At 32.2% G+C, this 22416-nt stretch overlaps 2 protein-coding genes across 4 annotated transcripts; both read right to left on the bottom strand.

The window, feature by feature from the left end:
- Positions 1-4648: 4648 nt before the first annotated feature.
- On the bottom strand, positions 4649-7199 carry LOC120282644 (UDP-glucuronate:xylan alpha-glucuronosyltransferase 2). 2 transcript variants are annotated; one of them, XM_039289480.1, is made up of 3 exons: positions 6861-7199; positions 6156-6738; positions 4649-5799 (listed from the first exon to the last, which is right to left on the bottom strand). In XM_039289480.1, the coding sequence occupies exons 1-3, from the start codon at positions 7044-7046 to the stop codon at positions 4865-4867; spliced, it is 1704 nt and encodes a 567-aa protein (XP_039145414.1). In that variant the 5' UTR covers positions 7047-7199; the 3' UTR covers positions 4649-4864. The 2 variants fall into 2 exon arrangements, with proteins under 2 accessions (XP_039145414.1, XP_039145415.1); XM_039289481.1 differs by having other exon boundaries at positions 6856-6990.
- Positions 7200-13417: 6218 nt separating this feature from the next.
- Positions 13418-17567, bottom strand: LOC120282412 (galactoside 2-alpha-L-fucosyltransferase-like). Of its 2 annotated transcripts, none has more exons than XM_039289222.1 (2): positions 17250-17567; positions 13418-15072 (listed from the first exon to the last, which is right to left on the bottom strand). In XM_039289222.1, the coding sequence occupies exons 1-2, from the start codon at positions 17530-17532 to the stop codon at positions 13616-13618; spliced, it is 1740 nt and encodes a 579-aa protein (XP_039145156.1). In that variant the 5' UTR covers positions 17533-17567; the 3' UTR covers positions 13418-13615. The 2 variants fall into 2 exon arrangements, with proteins under 2 accessions (XP_039145156.1, XP_039145154.1); XM_039289220.1 differs by having other exon boundaries at positions 13418-15075; positions 17250-17565.
- Between the last annotated feature and the right edge of the window lie 4849 nt (positions 17568-22416).

Below are 22416 nucleotides of genomic sequence, written 5' to 3'. Positions count from 1 at the left end.
CCTTTTCATGGAGGTAGTTTTTGCCTTTGTTTGGTACCTCTTAAATTGGTTGTCTCTTAAGACAACCTTATTGGGATCTTATCACTCTAACAAGGGAATTATCATGCAAAAAATACATGCCAAAACGCAGCGGATAACAAATCTTTTAACATCAAGTAAACATGATAAAACACTAGCGCATGCCAAAACTAGGATTAAATTCTAGATAAATAGATAATTAAAAGTTATACCTTTTTTTTTGGCGATTTCAACGTACCCTTGTTTCCCCGAAATCGAAAGGGACAGCAAATCGCGACTCCCCTCTACTATCACGTACACATGAACGCCTCTAGGAATCAAGCAAGTATGCTAGTACCTCAAGAAACAACACTTGTTTTTTGGTTCGAATAGCAAGCACCTGAGATTCAAGAGAAAATGGGTTATAGGCGCTACGACGGTGGGATCCAATGGCGGCAGCCAAGGGAGAAGAGTGGGTGGCAGCTATGGTTTCTTAAGAGACAATCTCTCAATCATTCTATCTTTTTCTTTCTTTCTCTTCTTTCTTCGTACTCATATTAGGTTAGACCATCTATTTATATTGGAAACCCAAAACTCTAATTTACGAACAAACCCTTTATTCCTAATCAAATTAGGAATCTCTTCTTTACTTGATTAATTAAACCATTTTAATTAACCAAATCGATTACATTGGATCAACACTTAATAAGACCCAACCTGAATAAGCTATTCACTCCACCTAATTTATGTTTTTCACCAAAACCCTAAATAGGTGGTCCAATAAATAACAAATACTGAACCTTGATCCTAGCATTCTTAGTGTACGATCCTGTAGGTCCATTTAACATTGGCGATGAGCTTAAATAATTTTAACGCTCATAAATCATAATTATTCTCTAGCAAGATAATTCGATTACTCAATATTAAATGAAGGTCAATTTCGAGAATCAACAGAAATTATTGCAACCTTATACAATTCTTTGCCACAGAATATCTTAATTAGTGTAAGGCATGGAGCGATTCACCCTTATTTTAATGCTAATTAATTTCTTAATCTCTTAGTGAACTGACTAGGTCAAGTAAATGATAACTCTTATCATTTCCCTTGGACGTGGCCACACACTACTCAGTCTCACTAATCATGTGGCCGGTGATATTCATTTTCTCTACAGAGAGGGACAATCCCTTCACTTCACTCGTGTCTCTTAGCATGAATTGCGACATGCCCAAACACACCCGTACTTTTCATTCAGTTACAAATGATGTTAGGCATAAGTTAAAGCATGTAAGGATTCATCCGAGATCCATAGTGATTTCAGGTCGAAGGATTCGAGTACAAGAATTGCTTGAGAAAAACACTTATGACTTTACAACCATGTAGTGTTCTTAAGAGCGGATCGATCCAGGTACACTGTTCCCTAACATGTATCTATGTCCTTTGATTGATATCCCATATCCTATGACCCGTAAAACAAGCCCATCTTACGAAAAACATACTAGTCTTAATTTATTTTCATTCCCATGAAAATAATCGACTAGGGACATTTAGAATATTGTTCTAGTTTATGCTTCAAGTTTTACTATCCAAATCACACATTTGATAACTTGAGCAGAACCAATATTTAAAGATATTTTATCTTATTAACTATGCATAGAAATAATAATAGATAAAACGATATCTCATAATAATTATCCAAATAATAAGAGTTCATACAATGTGTTGGGGCTAAGGCTTACACTAACAATAACCACCATCAACCACCAAGTAGCATCTTTGTGGTGTATCTGTATGCACATAATCACTCATGCATATAACCAATGTATTTTTTATTTTAGAGAAAATAACCAAAAGGGCCTCAATAGTTTTGAAACACCCCTATAGGTTTCTATGAAGTTTGGCATGACCAATATATATCTTATTTAAAAACAAAATCCCCTACACATCTCTAATTTTTTTAATTTATTGTTTTATTTTTATTAGCCTTTTATAATATTCGCAAATGCCATCATCGTTTATGCTCTACAATTCAGTGACTACTTCTAGCCTTCTTTATATGTTTATGTGTGACCATGCAGGGCCTAGGTGTCCTATACTAAAGTGGGTACACACTCACATTCATTTTTGTGTGGCTATCCCTGTGAGTGTGCCCATGTCGTGCCTTATTTGCTTAGGTGCCTTGTGTCAAAGGGGCAGAGGGCACCCGCGCTCCAACCGGGTGCCCTATGTAAAAGAGGAAGTAACCCCAACTAGCTTGCACCTAAGCCTTGCCTCTGCAAGGTGGTTAAAATGTGATTTCATTAAAAATTAAGTAATTTTTAAATATCAAAGTTTAGATGGCCATACATAACTTGAAAGTTTCTACCAATGTGACTTTTATAAGAATTTAATTGTTTTCTTTTATCTTAATACATAATAAAGTTAGATACTTTCCTATAAAGTTTACTAATTGGTCTTTTCCGTTTCTAATCTAACCAATTCTTGTAGTGGGATCAAAATAATCTTAAATTCATATAAAATTTTCTTTTGCATAATAGCAAATTTCTATCATACCTGTTGTCATTAATTAATTATTAAAAATTTATACAATTAATTATTGTGTGAGTATCGGCCTACTCTCCCTTACACATTAATCATATGCAAAGGAAGGATTTTAATGCATAGAAGCTGCATGAGAGCATACATATACATACATTAAGTAGTGATTTAATACAAGGACTAATATATACATACACACACATAAATACACGCACACAATGAAATAACTCACTTTAATAAGTAAAAAAGCAAAAGTAAAAAACACAAACATATAATTTTACATGAAAAATTCAAAATCAGGGAAAAAAAACTTGGAGAAAATTATTCAATTATAATAAAATTGATTACAATAATGAAAGAGTAGTTTCCCACAAAGTTATTTTCTCATAATAAAAATCTAAAATATATTCAAATATACTTGAATATTAATTATAAGTTAGGGTGGCATGAATTGAAGCTAAGTTGTGACTTACTCTGCTATTCTTTAAATATGGTTGATCATCTAAATTCTTTAATCATGTCTATATAGCAAGGGTAGAACGCTGTCCGATGAGATTAGTGATAAATTAGGGGATCAGAATTAGGATGATGCTATTACCACAGATTTTTTTTAAATTTCTCATAATTTAAAAAATCACATTATATTGTGCCTATATCTAATTAAGTATTATATTAATTTCAACCCAAATGAAACTATTTAGATTGAGATTACAACATTAATTCATCAAAGTTGATGAAAACATCACCCGTTATATCTAATTGAAAACATGTGCGTCTTCCTTAAAAAAAATGAAATAAAATAATAAAATAATAATAAAATGTGGAAAAAAAAGAAAAGAAAAAAAAAGGCGGATTATGCACTCACCATTGTGATCATTGAAGACAAGTAAACAAACAAATAGTTATGATTATGTTAGGGAATAGAGCGTTGATCAGAAAACTTAGGTTTCATTAATAAGGATGGGAAAGTATACTTTATAGGTGATTTGCATCTTAAGAAAGAGTAATGGTGGATTTGATCAAGCACAAAGGAGGACAAGGATATCTCAACAAGAAGCATACTACCCCACAAGGTTGGTGCACCTAATTGAAAGTTCATTTTACATTTGTTTTCATTCATCGCTTTCAAAAGTCTCAAACAAGAATTTTGATTTTAAAAAAAAGGTTAAAGTTGTTATATTATTTATATATATATATATATATAAAGTACTACAACATAATTGTATAATATTATATTTCAATTTATAACTAGCACGTATAGACAATGATTGGGTGAGTTTACATGAGTTATGGTGGTTTTGATCGGAAAAAAAAACATGGTTTATCAGTTTTGTAATTTTTTTTTAATAAAATGAGCACGCTATTGATAGGGATATGCGCGCGGAAAAGCTTTCTTGAGAAGCTAGACTTTACTATTGAGGAGAGTGCGTGTGCGTGCGCCCTCATTTTTTGTGATATGAGAAAGTCAAACTATTAGCTTACCGCGAGTGAAAGGGTCCTTGTACCGTTGGGCTAAGAGCCCTTTGGTTCAGTTTTTCAACTTAACTAAAAACATGAACTAACTTGATTTAAAAAATATTTTAAATATATTGATATATAAGTTGTGTAGTTAAAAAAATATATTAAATTAATTATTATATCATTCCAATTTATTTATTTAATATGTCTATTTAACGTAAATATATATATATATATATATATATTTATAAATATTGATAAATCATAGTTGTATTGAAAAAAAAACTGAGAAAACAAACATCAGTAAAGAAGAAGAAAACGACAAGAGCCTTTCACCAGAGGTGAGGCATTTACAAAACATATAATGTTTAAGTTTATAAACCAATTTTACATTTATTTTAGTTCTTAAAATAAAATAAATATATAGTTCGACAATAATTTCTAAATAATTAAAATAAAAAAGCACTTTTATATCTTAAATTTTTTTTTGTTTTTAATCTGTAAACTAGCTATATACATATATATACATATATATATATATATATATATATATATATATATATATATATATCTATGAAATAGACATTCATGTAATTGCAAAATCTAGACTTTAAGAAAATAATGTCATCCCCTTAATTTTCACATAGACAGAGTAAATATCAACAATAACTTACTCATTCATCTCCTTTCTATTAATGCAACAAAGAAAAGGATAAAAATAAAAATAAAAATAAAAACTAAGAACTCAAAAACAAAAAGTTAAAATGGTATTATTCTTCTATATGGCAAAGAAAAGAATCACAAAATGTGGACCAATAAAACAGTTCTCCTTTTTTCCCTCCTAAACAAACTCAAACTTTCACACTCACTCACTCACTCATACTTCCTCCTATCAGTAATGTTTATCTTCCAATGCTCATCAGCATACTTCACATTCTCAGCCATCTTTCTATCCCATGCAAGCTCTATCTTCCTCCTCTCCGACAACCTACAGAACTTCTGCAACTCCAAATCCATCTCATCATGAAACTTCCACCATCTCTGGTGAGCGATATCGCTCGCGTAAACCCGCTGATCATCGATGTTCCAGTTACAGTCATAGTCCCTATAACAAAGCCATGGCTTCAAACCTAAGTAATGTATCGAGTAAAGCTTCGGTGGATCGGCAGCGAAGAGCGAGTTCTTCATGCTTGACTCTAGTGTTGTGTTTGCCCAAAAGTTCTTCAAGAAGTTCACTCTTCTCGGCAATCTATGCCACCACACAAACACTTCATTTAGGAATCCTTGATCACCTCCATTGTATGATATGATCTCCCTCCTTTTATCCATCAATGTTTTGAAGGTGCATTTTGATGGCCGAATCACCATTATTCCAGAGTTAAAGATGGAGCCATCATTCCCAGTCGCTGACATTTCCGGGAAGTAGAAGAGAAGATCGAGATTTCGAAGAACAATGATATCGGCATCAATGAAGATTATTTTTTGGTAGTATGTGAGCTGCCACAGTCTGAACTTACTGTAATTGTATTCATTGTAGGAGCCATTTTCAGCTCTAGGATTTCTTATTCTCTTTATTTCATGTAGCTTCCATCCAGCTGCCATTAATGCTTTGAGCTTTTCTTCGGGGATTAACTTGTCATGGAGGAGGAGGAGGTCTCGGTCCGTCTTCGTCTTTAAAAGACTTTGAGCTAGTGTTATTGCCCCGCAAACATATGTGTCCGATGAGTGGAGGACGGTCGCGTAAGCCTCTCGCCTTTTAGGGATCGCCGGAGCTGTGAACTTCGATAGGTTATAAACCTCGTTCGTCCCTGCCATTTATGATATTTAGAGTTAGCATTTCTACTGTGCCTTCAATTTTTTTGGACAAAATTATGAGTTATATATAATTGAGTGCTATTTGTTTAACTAATCTTGAATAGGAGGAAGTCTAGAATGATTAGATGACCATTATTGTCCACTAATGATAAGGTCATTGACTAACTAATTAATTGAGTAAAAAAGCAACCTAACTTTGAATTATTTGATCACTACTAACTACCAACCATGTGGGACTTGTGCCATTGCATTACCCTAATCATTACCTAACTATGTAATTAAGTTGATCATGGAATTATTTTGCTTGGCTAATTTGAAAGAATACGGTAAAACAAACATTACTATGTACCTTCTCCCCACAATGGCATTGCTAACTTGCAAGATCCAATAGGCATGGCAAGCTTTTCTTTGAGTTCCTCCACATTCACTTCATACATCCTCCAATTCTCCTCTTGTTTCAACATGTAATCGCATCGAAAGATCTCGATCATCGGCTCGCAATGACTCAATAGCACCACTTTAACCGTCCCATTCTCGCCGATCATTGATCTTTCTGCCGCCAATTTCGCTACAATGAGGTGTACTTGAAGCCTAAACACATCCCTATTCCATCCATTCTCTGGTCGCCGGCAAGGCATTCGAGCAACCACCACATCAAGATTGCTATATTTTGAGAACTCCGGCATTGGTATCTCCGGGCATGATGGCCCATCGATCTCTTCTTCTTCATCAATAAACTCCGGAAACAAATCCTTCCATTCGAAGTTCTTAGACACCCTATCAAAATAAACTTTACTCACATTCCCTACTCTTCTCCATTCCTCCACTTCATCATCTCCAAAGTTCACCAATCCAATGCTCAAGTTCTTCCCACCCTTCAACTCATCAATGAAACTAGGAATGCTCTCCTTCCCCATTAGCATATCACCAATCTAACAATAAGATCAAACTCATCCTCATTAGAAAAACAAACACAATGAGATCATCCAACTCAATCAAATTAATCTACAAAAACAAATCCAAAATTAATCTTTAGAGCTAGTACTCACCTTACCTTCTTCATGTGGCATTCGCGCAATGAACATCGAACAAAAGCCGCCGCATTCAATCCATACATAGTATGAGGTTGATAGAGTAGAGCTAAGTAAACAAGAAGGAAGAATGCAAGGAATGCAAAGTTGATCTTGATCACCAAAGCCTTTGATTTAGCTGCCTTCATTATCTCTTCACCTATTGCCATCTTCTCACCAACTCCCTTACCTATCTTCTATGCATCTATATATATATATAAACAAGTAGAAGAAGAAGAAGAAGAAGAAGAAGAAGAAGAAGAAGAAGAAGATGGTTTTCTTTGTGTAGGTTTTCTATTAATGAAAACCAATATTAATCTTCAAGTTGTGTGGCTTCTTATAATGTTAACAAAAGAAGGGTTAGTGAGTGATGGAGAGAGTATGTAAGGGTAGTGGTTGAGATGTGGTAGGAATTGAGTAAGAAGTTGGAGAAAGGGTCCCTTTTGTTTATCCTAACTTTCAAAAATAAATAAATAAATAAATATAAAGGAGCTTGTTGTTTCTTGAGGTTTGGTCTTGATCAAATTGATTTAAAGTGGATGATAAATACCATTTCTTTCTTTTATTTATCCCTTTGCTTGGCATGAAATTAATTCAAAGTAACAAGCAAGCATGAATCACATAAAAGTATAAAACTTGTATTTTCATGTTTAATTTGGACAAGTAGAAGGTAAAAGGGGAAGCACATATTTTGAAATTTTAAGCAAGTCTTCTCATGAGCCAGCTTGTATTAATGAGGTTAATTAGTAGTTGAGTAGTTGACTAGTATAAGTTTATTATTATGTTAATCATATGAATCAACCACTAACACATGGCCAACCATTTAATTAATATTGGAGATTGTAGTAAATTTTTTTGGTCATTGGATAATTTAATTAAAGCCTTTTAATTAAGAAGTATTATGTTTAAAATATCATATTTTTTTAATAAAATAAATACGGCAGTAGAAGTACAAAATTTCTTCTTTTTTGTCAAAATTGAAAAATTATTTCGGAAAATATAAAAATATATGTAAGTGTTGAATATGTTGGTTGAAGTGTTATATAATGATTCAACTACTATATATGAAATTAAAAAAAATGATCAATTATTTAATAGAATAAAATCTGAGTATTAATAAAAAAAATTTAAAAAAAATTAAAATATACATAAATATGAATAACAAATATAAACACAAAATAACAAAGACTTTGTGTCATACACTAGTAAACCTTACAGTAAAGTAGCGAACTTTATTATGTATTAACATAAGAAAAAACACATAACATCATAATATTATGTACATATTTTTTAAAAAAAATTAGCCATTGCATCCAAATTAATTATTCAAGATACAAATATTATTAGCAAGCTATGAAGATAACCTTAAAAACCTCTAATTAGATCTAGTTAATTAATTAGGTAACGGTGAAAATATAGACCTAGGCAAAAGCATATGCCTATTTCTTTCTAGCCACTCACTTTTGAGAACCTCTTATGGGTGGAAAGGTAACCATAAACATTTATACGAATGAAAGTGCAATGAATAAAAAGAAGGATCATTCTTGAGTTTATCTTATGAAAATGAAAGCTCAACACAAGCATCATAAATAGTAAGATGATCACTTAGTGCTTATCCAACTTATGTACATATGTATATAAGTTGGTATCATGTCTCATTCCTCTATGAGAGAAATTAATTATTATTTATTAAAAAAATTAAAAAAGAAAAGAAAAAAGAAAAAAAGAAGAGAGGACATTAGACACCAACTCCTAGTGAATAAAGTATAAGAAGAGGGATGCATTGGTGAAGAAGAAAGTAGGGTTTAATGAGTCTCTCCTACCTACTTTAGATGAACAGTCTCCATCTTGTTTCTTTGTTTGAAGTGAGCTTGGATTGTACTTCATTGTGTGATCTTTGAACCAATTTGTTTTGTTTATAACAACTTGTTATTGAATTTATAAAATGATGATATAATTTTTTTTTTCATTATTAGGTTTTTTTTAAAATATATTAAAATTTTATGTTACAACTAGCATGACCTAGAGTGTTGTCCTAACTAGACCTGTCCATGGGTCGGGCCGAGCCGGGTTCAGACCGGGCTTTATCCATAATTACTAAAATTCAAGCTTGTCCAAGCCTGGTCCGGCTCGAAAATCTGGGGCTTAACCCTTGCAAAAACCCGCCTAAATTTAATGACCTCTACCCAAGGCCCGTCCAAGCTCGCCCGAATAGGTTTTTCATCAAATAATATATAAGTTATAAAAAAAATTAACAATAATATTAATATGTGAATATAACCAAATATTATTCTACAAAACACTTAAAAATTAAAATATCAAATGCAAATATTTATACAATTACAACAACTTAAATTTAAACCATTATAATCAATGGCAATCAATAATAAATATATTTTATATAAGTATATATAAAACTAATTAATAAATAATCAATGGAAATTCAAACCATTATATATATAAAAGTATATACAAAACTAATTAATAAATATATTTTATAATTCGGGCCGAGCCGGGCCTTGTCGGGCTTTTAACAATGAAAACCAAACTCGGCCCATTTTTAAAATGGGCTTTTTTTTTTGTCCAAGACCCGGACATCGGGTCTTATATATTTGCCCAAGTCTTCCCATTTTTCAGACGGGCCTTCGGGCTTGGACGGGTAACCCGGCCCTTGGACAGGTCTAGTTCTAACGTATTTTATATAATTCTATATACTGGGATGTCATATGACCATCTTTTATCTCTTCTCTAATTAAGCGAGAATTATGGAAGAAAGAATTGAGAAAAAAATGTTAGCATACCTCAAACAATGACTATCTTATTTTTTTTATCACTTACATAATTAATTTATATTTTTAAACTAAGTTATTCATATAAGTATTATATTTGTAACACTACTCATAGCAAAAAGATTCAAAAACTATTTACTAATATTTTATTAAAAAAATATAAATGATTTTTCCTCATGCACTTAAATAAATGTAGAAATTTTCTACAAGTCTTTAATATATAAATGTATATACCTTTTGTGTTCCTAAATGAGTAATGTTTACCAATGGGTATTTGAAGATTTCTATCTTTTATGAGATTATGAGTACCTACTTCCATAAAATGGATAGATAGCAACATTTTAATTTTTTTTTTTTCCAAGCTTTACCTTACTTTAATACAAATTTTTATAATTCTCATCAAGCTTTGTACTTTTAAAAAAGAAGAATTGATATTGCGTAAAATAAAAAAATGGTGACATATGATTTGACTATTTTTGTAAAAAGATATTTTAGTCTACTCTGATACTCTTATAATTTAAACAACACTTATTGAAAATACATAATGATTAGATTTAGTGATAACATTCAACCATAGAGGTAGTTGATTAGATAATTAAATCTCTATTTTGCAAATTGATTAATCATGCTCAACAACCAAATAAATATTAAATAAATAAATGAATTTAAAAATTACAAAAAATACCAAGCAAGTTGGTAGAAGTGGCCAATTTGATCCCACTTCTTTTTTTTTCTTTAAAAATTCATAATAATATCCTTTTGCCTACCAAATCATAAATTAATCAATAATTAAGTTAGGTTTGCATTTAAACATATTCTTCAAGAATTTTTTTTTTTAATTTGGATATGTTCAGTAAGTAAGCAACAAAAAGAATATTGAATTTTTTTTTGGAAAAAATTATCAAAATAATTTTTTATTTGCTAACATTTTATTTAATCCCAGAGTGAAAAATAATTTAATAAATGACAAATGCATCATTTAAGTTTTATTAGGACATTTCACATTTTTTTTGAAAATGGAAAATTGCTAATATACACCTATATAAACTATATTTACTTATACATCCCTACAACTTTTTCTTATTTACAAGTTCACCCTCCCAACCAAAAATTATCTAGAAAAATATTATAAAAGACGAACTATTTGTTTACCTCCTCCTCCTCCTCCTTCTTCTTCTTCTTCTTCTTTTTAATCATCTTATTAAAGAAAACAAAAAATTAAAAAACAAATCAAAGATTAATGTGAATTTAAATAAATTTTGTAATTTGATTTTTAACCATAGGGATACATAAATAAATGAAAATATTTTCTAGTAATACACAAGCACATATAATTTTTTTTCAAGGGTAGATTAGTAATTTTACCAATATATTATTTTGATTAAAAAATTTCATGCTTTGATGTGATAAATGACGTGTTAAGTACACGTCATGTCATTTACTATTTATTATTAGTTTTAATTTTTTTTATTAAATTTAAATTGAGGTGACATAAAGTGATAACTACATAAACAATGAAATTAATACAAAGGAACAAATATGTTATGGCCTACCAACGTTAGTTCAACACTAAAAAGTCCGTTTTACCCTTGCATTAATTAATCTAAATAGTCAACCCCATATAATTAGCTAACAATAACAAATCTTTTTTTTTTAAAAAAATTAATTTCTTAGAGAAATTTCCAAAATTCCTTTTAAAATTGTCTATAAGGTTTTAAAAAAATAGCATCCAATAATTATGGCCTTTGACCAAACAACTCCAAAGTCAACTTTAAAATATTTTAACTTTTAAAAAGTTATAAAATATTAATTAGTAAAATAAAATATTATGAAAAAAAAAGAAAACTAGGGTTTCTTTGCTTTGCTCTTACTCAATGGCTCAATGCAAATTCCAAACAAGGTCCCCACTGGCCACTGATACAAATAATAGTACCAATAAAACATTCAAAAGGATGGTCATAAAGCAAAGGACCACAACAACTAGGGTTTCCGTTTCCTTTTCCTTTTCATATCAACAATGAAAAATCCATTCTCATGCAAAACCACATGCATTGCATGCTCAATAATTTCTTGATTTCTTTTCGAATCTTTTGACTGTTTTATAAACCAAGTTTGATAACGACAATTCGAGTTTTGTCGATGACTTACCAAGTCTAATATCTTCGCCTTGAAGGAATGATCTTTGATTCATACTCTAACTCCCTTCGGCTTTAATCTCTTCGGTTGCACTTGTAAACAACAGAATACAAGAGAAAATAGAACATCATAAATATGGAAAAAAATTTCGTACTCTTGCCAAGATGTTAAGTTTGTGTATACAAAAATGAAGTACGAAACAACAAAAAAAAGTATCATACCATATCAACTACAAAAGTTCCATTCTTTTTGCAATAGAAGAATAAGAATACATTCAATGAAATGTTTTGACAATCATTGAACTTTGATCATCCTTTTCCTAATTCACAGTATTATACACCATCACAACTGTACGAAGCAATCGCCTTTTTAATTATACATTCACAAATCTTATACACACATCATTTCCCCATTAAGATTAAATTAAGCTTGCACCTTCACATCTACTTCATGATTTATGAGACAAAAGGTTTTTCTTGAAGGCATTCACAATACTCAATGAATGGCACCGACCAACTAGATTTACAAGTCCACTTTCAAGAGAATGTGGCAAACATTGCCTAAAGAACAGCCCCACAAGTCTTTGCTAGCTTATGATCTATTAAATTCCAAGTGTTGATCAAACTTCCACGAATATTTTAGCACAAAAGCCATTTTTGAAGTATGTAATTTGCCTCGATATCCATTTTCATTTGTATACTTCCACTTTTTAATTTTTATACCTAGGAATGACGGCGTTACTGCTTCATGATTAAATTTAGAAAGCTAGAGATAACATGAATGGTGATGTGATGTACTCAAGTTTCTGCTACATCAATACCTTAAGAAAATATTAACCACTAATTACGGAAAGGACTGAGCTTATTAGTAGTTTAAGATGACTTCCGACACTTGATTATTAAAGAAAGCACTCTCCATACCATACAGAGTTATGTTGCATGCTACAAAACATTATATTTTAGAATCTAATCCTGTGAAGCAGATCAAAATCATCACATTGGTGAGACCACTATTAATCATGTTCTCACAAGACAAGCATTAGCAGTGTAAAAATGAATAAAATGAGGCAAGAACGAGTTTGGATTGGTTTAGCAGCAAACCAAAGTAAACAGACACAAACAAGATATGTGATCATTGAATTTATAAGTTATAAATTTCAACATGAGATACTTCATATTTGGCAGGACAAAAGAAAAACAAACCTCATCACACTTGTTGACATAAACAGCTTTTGTGTGTGACAAACATCTTGATTTTGCAAGCCTTGCCCTGCATACCGAGGACATTAAACAAGTTAGAAAAACTCCATTGCCAATTCACAAATACAAGAAAACATCAGTAATGAAACAAGAATACCAGCAATAATACAAGTCTTATGGGACTTACTGTATACATTTGAAGCTGCACTGGTATGTGGTCCTTCCAAGAAGCATCTAACAATGCAGTTCACAAACCATTTGCGAGACCGAAATAAAAACCAATGGAGCAGCATATCAAAATTAAAAATGTATTGTTGCGTGGAAAGTTGAATAAAAAAAATTTATTACCCAATGCTTTTATGCTTTTCCAGATCCAAGAATTGGGGTTCTAGCAGATAAGGCACATACTCATTAACAGGCATAGAAGGAACATTTTATGATCAAGAAGGTTGATTTCATAAAACGAAATCAAATAGTTCGGCAGAAAATCCTGTAACACACTTTACTCACTGGTGCCTCAGAAATCAGGCCCAGATTGGAACAACACGCCGAGCTCTTACTAGTATACATTACCGAAAGCAAAATTCACTATCTAATATACAGAAGAAATCTAATCTACCACTCATCCTGATCAACCAGCTTAAGGCCCCAACTCATGTCTTCACAATGTCTCACATAAGGGACTAGAGCTCCAGTGTCAACACCCCTCTTCGCTTTGCAATCATAGAAAGGAGGTGCATGAAAACATGGCTCCATTGACATGACACGACGGCAAGCAGGATCAGGTACAGTTCGATTTTCTGGTTTGAACAGAATCCATGGCTTCACACCAGCAAGACCCTGAGCCACATAACCAAATGTCGACCATGCACTGGTGATCAAAGAATCAGTCAAGCTTAGGAGATACATCTCAGCCCATGCTTTCTTGTTGTGCATCTGCTTCTCTGCTTGCTGGAATTCCTCATGGCTTGGTTGATAGACACTAATGATTTCTCCATTTGTGGCAGAATTCTCCCAGTACATGTTCCGGAGCTTCTCAGAGTACCCGGAATTTAAAGAAGTAACTAGAATTGCTTTTGATCTTATATATGCTGTCAGGTCAACAGGTTCTTCAGGAGTGACATCAGGCAATAGCTTCTCCTTCCGAACACAAGCAAGGAGTTGATCAAATACATGCTGAAATGGACCGGGTTCCGACTCAAAGACTCTGATCTGTATACCTACTCTTTCATCAGCCTTGGCCATATAAGCAAGATAATATCTTTTAACTAAACCCCAAACTGAGTTTGTCGGATGGTAAAGATACCGACCCAAATGGTGAAATACAGTGTCTCTCTGAGGGAAAAGTCGATGAAGCTCTTCTTCGTATTCCGGCATTAGAAAAAGAGATGGGACAAAGTAGTTATCTGATCTTAGCACCAACCAGGGAATCTTCTGAAGCAACAGTTGATCTTCATCACAGAAAAAGAGTTTATCATGGTCACCATAATCATGAGCCAGATGGAGATAGATATAAGGAGGTACTTTCGCCTTTGGACCAGCATCACCACTATTAGCAAAGACATTATTCTTCAACATGTTCCCGTAACTCTCTGGAGATTCTTTCTCAAAGCTCCTGAACTGGTTGACAGGAAAATCCAAGGGTAGTAACCAAGAGGTTTCAGGAAATGGCTCACAAAACAGGTCAGCCAAATCACCACCACGGTCAACAAGTAAAACCCTGTCTGTAAGGAGAGCATAAAGAAATGAGGAGGCAAGAGTAAGTATCCTGTTCCCTAAACCGCTGTAGGAGATCAATACTACATAATTGCACTCAGCACTCCCAACATATTGACCAGAGTTCAGTCGATCAACAATTTTGTTGTATAACTCTGTGCCTGGCCCACATTTCTTGTGAAGAGCTTCATACCTCCGCAGCCTTTTCAAGAGATAAGGGGAAGGAATGTGGGGTGAAACTTTACGGAACATGGCTGACTGGTATCTGCTCAGACATGATGATTCATCAAACTCATCAATGAGCAGGCCTCCGAGAAGTTTGTCCTTTGAAGTATTAGCAGATTTTGGGGGACCACCTTCTGAATATAATGTTGGAAACACAAAATACAGAAGCTCTATAAGTAAACTTCTTAGAAAAACATTTGTCATATAGAAAAATGCAGGAAAATCATCATATACCCTGCATGAAAACTTCAAAAAGAATGAAAGATGTTTGAAACAGAGTAAAGCAACTCAAAAAGATTTGAACTACAGTGAAGTTGAGGCAGGTAAGTTTATACAAGAAAAGTTGGTCAAATAAACACTTGAATATACAAAACCAGATAAGATACAAATGCATAAAATAGAGAATTCACATGTCTACATGCAATACGATGTACCACACTCCATGCAGGCTTCTTGCACACATGTGGGAAAAAATAAACATTATTCTAAAATTCTGAAGGGCATGTAAGCTTCTTCATGTATTATTGCACCACTTTCTGAAGTCTGAGGCAGCATATGACTACAATGATATAAAAGAAAACCTATATATACACCTAATGTAGCTTACGGAGTTCTGATTTTACATAATAACCCAATGTTTCATGTGTAGAAATGAATTAAAACAAAAAAGAAAGAAGAGAAGCGTTCTCTAAATTTCTTCTGGTAGACATGAAGGAACAACAACAACAACAACAAAATGAAGTGCAGAAGCATCTATGACCTAAAGAAGTTTAAATATCAGGAGAGGTGAAAGAGACACATACAGAAAAGTTTATGTAGTCACAGCAGATCTGGAGGTTCTGATGCATCATAACATTCAATATCATGCAGATATCCAAATGCACCAGATCAAATCTGGAAATGGACTAGATGAAACTTGAAAGCAATATTCAGCCATGATGAGCTTGATAACAAACTAGAAGCAGGGTGGATAACGAATATCATGACAAATATACCTCAAGAAGGATTAATAAGAATTGTTCAAGACAAACACTAAATCATATAGTAAATTTCTTCTTAGAGGCTTCACTAAAAGATGTGTAAATACAGTAGTGGAGTGCATCGAAAACATATAAGGATAAAATTTGCACAAACAAGGAGAATGGTGAAAGCAAATAAGAGTCAAATAAGTGCACTTAAAGCATTTATATTCATGCCAGAAGAAGTGACTCTATGCGCACAAATGACAAACGCCTTGCGGCAATGCTTCAACATATAAAATAAAACAACTATAAACCCCTTTCATGATTGTATAGTCATATTTGCTTCCTGAAAACTTCCTTATTTACAAAATTTCGGTTATCATGGACTTTTCTGGGGCAGGAATAATTGAATATATGATGGCAAAGGGGGAAAAGGCACAGGAGCTACATTTGAGCCGCAATTGCTACTATTCATCACATTTGAAGCAGGACTGGACAAAAACTCACGAAAGGTAACAAGATACAATAGAATCAGAGACCAAACTTCTCACAAATTCTAATTCCAGTTTAAACCAGCAAGAATCTTAACACTTTCAGCCTAAGACTAACCTAACTCGGCAAAACCAGAAGGCCAGCAATACTTTTCTTTTATTAAATCTGCCCATTTATATAAGTCCCTCATTCTTCATATTTGAGAAAAAAAAAAGTTCAGTTTAAACAGAATTTAGCACTCCAATAAATTTGAAATCTTTCCAGAAAGATCAAAATTTGCTTCCATCTACCTGTAATTCTGTAAATGTTTTCCTAGAAAACAAAAGATGACAGATACTCCACAAACACTTCATCAAACCAAAAAAAATAAAAAATCAAAAAATCAAAAAGTTAAATGAACTGAAAATTGACCAAAAACACCAATGCTCACCACCCACAAACAGATAAAAGATTAAAAAAAAAAAATCAAAATCAAAGCTTGAACAAATAAGCACGCAGTAATCCAACAAAAGACATCTCAAAACTAAAAAACAAAACTTTAATGCACTTACACCTGAACAAAGGCAACAGTGCTCACCACCAACAACCAGAGAACAAGAAAAAAAAATCAACAATTGAATAAACAAGCACGCAATAATCCAACAAAAGACATCTCAAATCATTAAAAGAAAATAATAATGCACTGAGATTTGAACAAAAACAACAATGCTCATTCACCACCCACAAACAGACAACAGAGAAGAAAAAAAATCAAAACAATAACCCAAAAAAACCAGAACAAAAACACAAACCCTAAAGAAATCTCAACAACGAACACGAAATGGAGCTGAACATTGAATCAGATCGAAGAATACCTTCATCGAAGACAACCCGGAAGCCCTCCTTCTCAACCGAGGTCCCAACAAAGCGATCCAGCGAGAGGCCAGCACGGGGCAAGAGGACCAAAAGAGACAGGAGCATCAAGACAGCGATGGCGAAGACGGCGGCAAGTCGTCGTAGCCCGGCCGGGGAACCACCGCCGGCGGTGGTCGCCGCGCGCTTCTCGGAGACGGCGTTGCGAAGGAACCCGTCGGATTCCGGATCCGGATTCGGATCCTGAACCGGAGACGGGTGCCTCCGGATCCGCTTCATGTCCATTAGACGGATCCAGATCCGATAAGGATGGTGGAGGGTCATGATGTTTTATAAGAAGAAGAGAAAAAGGAAGCATTTGTTTTGATTGAATGATGAATGAGAGAGAGAGAGAGAGAGAGAGACAGAGGATTATTTGGTAATAATTTTGTTACTTTTTCAAGGGGTGATTAGTAAATAATTGAATAGTGGGGGCATTATTATTATTTATTATTTTTATTTTTATTTTTAATTATTTGTTGATGAATGAGGGTGTATCAATCTTGGGAGGAAGAAAAGGTTTTCTTTTTTGTGATTCCCTCATTATGGGGTTTTATTTGTTCAATTTTGTAAATTATTAATAGTAATAATCACATGCTATTGATTAAGAAATATATTTATAATTTTAAAATATGTGGAATACAGGAAATTATTAGGATCAAAGTTTAGGAGTTTACTTTTTAATGATATATTTTTTTATAAATATATATTTTAAAAAAATTTAAACACATAATTTTTTTTAAAAAAAGTAGAGTTTTAAAAAGTATTTTTGAAAATAAAATTTTTAAAATTGTTTATTTTTAACACGGTATGTTTAACTATTATATGAATATTCCTTTTTTTTACTTATATATCCCTCATAAGAAGGAAATATTATGCATACATACTTTTCTAATAATGATTTTTTGTCCGGCCAAAAAAATCAACTTAAAAATTTTATTAACATAATAAATTATTTTTTGCTCTCTTCTCTTCACTCATTTTGAAAAACCAAAAAAATTAGAAAAAATCATTTAATTTATATTTTGATAAAATTTGTAAAATTAATTTTTCAAGTATCAATTATGAGAAAATATAAGCACATAAAATATTTTACAGGAGTATATAAGTTAATATAATTTTTTTATGAACATAAATTAACAATTATTTGGTATGGAATCAATTTTATTAGGAATTTTTTATATCTTTTTTCAGGGTATATTTTGGAGATTATTAATGTTGGTAAAATTATATTGAAAGTGGTGAGCACGTCTTGATGATTGAGTGATAATAATTGTTAAGTACCATGGCCAACTTATTTTAAAACACTATATATATATATATATATATATAATTATGTGCAAACATGGGAAATCAGTGATTCGTTTGATTTTTTTTTCATTAAACCCTTACAAGTTTCTAAAATTTACAAAAGTAAAAATTTTGTCAAATTTTTGAGAAAGGCGATAGGGCACGGGACCTAAAGGGATGAACACGTGGGGGCAGGCCATCGCCACCGAACCGTGTCCTCACCTTGCGCGAGATGGGGATCGAACTCGGGGAGCCACGCTCGACACTCGAGGCGAACATCCTACGCAAGGGACCCAATGCCAATAGACCAAATGGTCGTGTATGTTTTTTTTTCCCGTAATTGAATTCATTCAAAATTCAACCATTTTTTTTGGTGTTTTAAAAGCTCTTTTGAAATATTTAAATTTATTTTGTGGTAAAACATAAGTTTTTTTTACCAACAACCTATTGATCTATTAGCATCGGAATCCCCTGTCTAAGATACTGGTGTTTTTATCAATAAACATGTATCTAATATAACTTACCCATTTTAAATTTATTTATAAAACAAACAAAATCACCTCTGAATTATTGAATTGTAGGTATTTTTTTTTATACGTTTTGCAACCAATAATTTTTTAAAGTTCAATTTATTTTGGTACTTTTAAGAAATTTTTTAATTGAACAACTATTTTATGTTTATTGTTCTACTACTTTACAGTTGTTACTCCTATGAATAAAATTTTTTATTTGTTTTTTCAAAACTTGGGTTTCTTCGAGTTTTATGCTTGGCACTCATTTTAAAATTGATTGTACTTTTTATTCTTATGATGAAAACAGAGTACTAGATTATCTTGTTTCAAATATAAATATGGATTCATCTCTTATGAATATATGATACCTGTAATAATTTCTTTATAGTAAATGAACATCAAATTTGACTAACAAGATCGAAAGTGTTTCACAAATAAAACATAAATATGCTACTAGTGTTATAAATATGATTAAGAGAATTTTTAGCAGTGTGTCTTCCACTTCTTAGGCAACTACCACCAATAGTTCTTTACATGAATTAAATATTTATTTAAAAATTAATTTTGATAATTTCTTCTTCTAAGAAGGAAATTATTAATTTTTAATATTTTGTTATGGCAGAGAGGAGACAAATAACATAATTATCCTATGTGTTATGAAAAATTAATTAAACTGGATGCTTATTAATGTATACCTCTTAATCTCCTCAAACTCCCAAACCTCTTCATCTTCTAGACTCATAAAAATCCTAAAACTTTTCGTTTGCTCCAGTCTCTTCATCTTTCCATATTTTTGAGAAAGTTTAACAGATGTGACTTTTCATATTCCTCTTAGCCTATAAATAGAGGCTTTGTAATCTTGTGTAACATACAGAAGAGATACATGTGATAAATAAGGAAGTGAATAAGAAGTTGGCTATTTCTCTTCTCTCTACTTTGGTATGGTTTTTATTTGCTTTCTTTTGTTTGCTTTCTTAATTTTATAACACGTTATCAGCACGAAAGTTCTATGTTTTAAGCTTCGAGGTAAATTGTTTTGATCTTAGTTATCATAGATCTCCTAATAACAAATATTAGACTATGCCTACTTTTTTTATATTCATATTTGCTTTCACAAGAATTCAATTTTCAAGATATTTGATATTATTGGACTCATTTTATATACGTGATAATATCCATATGTCGAATCTTGTGAAACTTGAATTTGTGCTCTTGACATTACGGGGAAGAACTATTTTATCATGGGTGTTAATTAGATGTTGAAATTCGTTTGGATGCAAATAGTCTTGAAGATACAATCAAAGAAAGGAATAAAGCATCCAACCAAGATAATTCCAAAGCCATTATCTTTCTTCGCCACCACCTCCCTAAAGGATTGAAAACTGAATACCTTACAGTAAAAGACCCACTTATTCTTTGAAACAATCTAAAAGAAAGATATGTTAAAGAAAAAATTCTTCATTTTTCGTGCATCCAACGTGCTCCCGCAGCAGCAATATCATGAAAAAAGGGTTTCAAGAAATACTCTGAATTGATTTCTTGACTTTTCATTGTTGAACAAAATAACGAGCTGCTAATGAAGAATTATAAGTCTCGTTCTACCGGTTCGACTTCATTCCCTGAAGTGAATGTGACAACACGTAATAATTACAATTATAGGCAAACTAGTAATCATATGAATAATCCACTCTATCACTGTGATGGCAAAGGCCATGGGTCATGTAACTGTCGTACGCCAAAACATCTTGTTGATCTTTAACAAGAATCACTCAAATCAAAGAGAAAAAGATTGATAAAAAATGCTCTTATAGAGATGATCTTAATCATATTGATGATACTAATTTGGATATTTCTATCTTCTTGATCGATTTTAAAGAGAAGATTAATCATTTAATTGGTTATGAGAAATGAGTATCCATTTGGTTAACAACAACATCAATGAAGAAAATATGTGTCTTGTTGATAGTAGAACAACTCACATCATCTTTAAAGATTAAAAGTACTTCTCTTATTTAGTAATGCAAGAAGCCAACTCAGTATTATATTAGGTAGTACAAAGTTAATCGAAGGCTCTGGAAAAGCTAATTTGTCATTACCGAGAGGAACAAAATTTTATAATGCATTATATTTTACCAAAGAAACTTGCTAAGTTTCAAAGATATCCGCCGAAATGGATATCATATTAAGGCAACAAATGATGGAAATATTGAATATCTTTATATTACAAGTTTGATCCCAAGTAAAGAATGCATATTGGAAAAATTATTTGTATTTTCCTCTGCTTTGTACTGCACATATATTAGCATAACTAAAACATATGCTATCATAAATCACGAGCTTATAAATATATCTATTATTTGGGATGACCGGTTGGGCCATCCTGGATCAATTATGATGTAAAAATATGGATAATCATTAAAGAACCAGAAGATTCCCCAATCTAAATATTTTACATGTGCTGCATGTTCTCAAGAAAAGTTGATTATTCAACCATCACCATCAGATATTAGAAATGGGTCTCTTGTATTTCTGGATCATATACAAGGTGATTTTTGGGGGCCAGTAGACCCACAATGAGGACCATTTAGATATTTTATGGTTTTAATTGATGCATCAACTACATGGTCCCATGTATGTTTATTATCGAAACACAACCAAGCATTTGCTAGATTGCTTGCTCAATTAATTCAAATACGAGCATAATTTCCTGATTATCCAAGTAAGAAAATATGCTTTGATAATACTAGCGAATTTATTCCTCAAACTGGAAATGATGTTGAACATCCTATAGCACTTGTTCATACACAAAATGGTCTTGCAGAATCTCTTAACAAGCGTTTGCAATTAATTGCAACGCTATTGTTTATGAGAACAAAACTTTCAATTTCTTGTAGGGGACATGCTATTTTGCAAGCAGCAACTTTAATTCGCATCAAGCCAACAAGTTATCATAAGTACTCTCCTTTACAATTGGTTTATGGTCAGGAACCTAATATTTTCCATCTAAGAATTTTTAGATGTGCAGTTTATGTTCCAATTGGTCCACCACAACGCACTAAGATGGGCCCTCAACAGAGGTTAGGAATTTATTTTGGGTATAAGTCTCTATCTATAATAAATAAAAGACTTATTCAAAGCTCAATTTGTTGATTGTCATTTTGATGAATCAGTTTTTCCTAACATTAGGGGGAGAAAATAAACAATTGGTAAAAGAGATTAGTTGGAATGAATTATCATTATTTTGATCCTCGTACTAAATAATGTGATCGAACTAGAAGTTCAAAAGATAATTCATTTAAAATGTTTAGATGAACAACCGCCAGACTAA

This window comes from Dioscorea cayenensis, chromosome 18 (assembly GCF_009730915.1).
Source record: "Dioscorea cayenensis subsp. rotundata cultivar TDr96_F1 chromosome 18, TDr96_F1_v2_PseudoChromosome.rev07_lg8_w22 25.fasta, whole genome shotgun sequence".
Lineage (NCBI taxonomy): Eukaryota > Viridiplantae > Streptophyta > Magnoliopsida > Dioscoreales > Dioscoreaceae > Dioscorea > Dioscorea cayenensis.
The sequence above is the reverse complement of the archived record's forward strand: the minus strand, read 5'-3'. Positions and strand labels throughout refer to the sequence as shown.

Bases quoted from the DNA above. Each gene is read 5' to 3' on its own strand.
- LOC120282644 (XM_039289480.1), bottom strand. From the start codon at position 7,046: ATGGCAATAGGTGAAGAGATAATGAAGGCAGCTAAATCAAAGGCTTTG. The intron at 6,739-6,860 runs GTAAGGTGAGTA...TCTTATTGTTAG, and splicing joins GCGAATGCCACATGAAGAAG to ATTGGTGATATGCTAATGGG. The intron at 5,800-6,155 runs GTACATAGTAAT...CATAAATGGCAG, and splicing joins AATGCCATTGTGGGGAGAAG to GGACGAACGAGGTTTATAAC.
- LOC120282412 (XM_039289220.1), bottom strand. From the start codon at position 17,532: ATGGACATGAAGCGGATCCGGAGGCACCCGTCTCCGGTTCAGGATCCG. The intron at 15,076-17,249 runs GTATTCTTCGAT...CATTATATTCAG, and splicing joins CCGGGTTGTCTTCGATGAAG to AAGGTGGTCCCCCAAAATCT.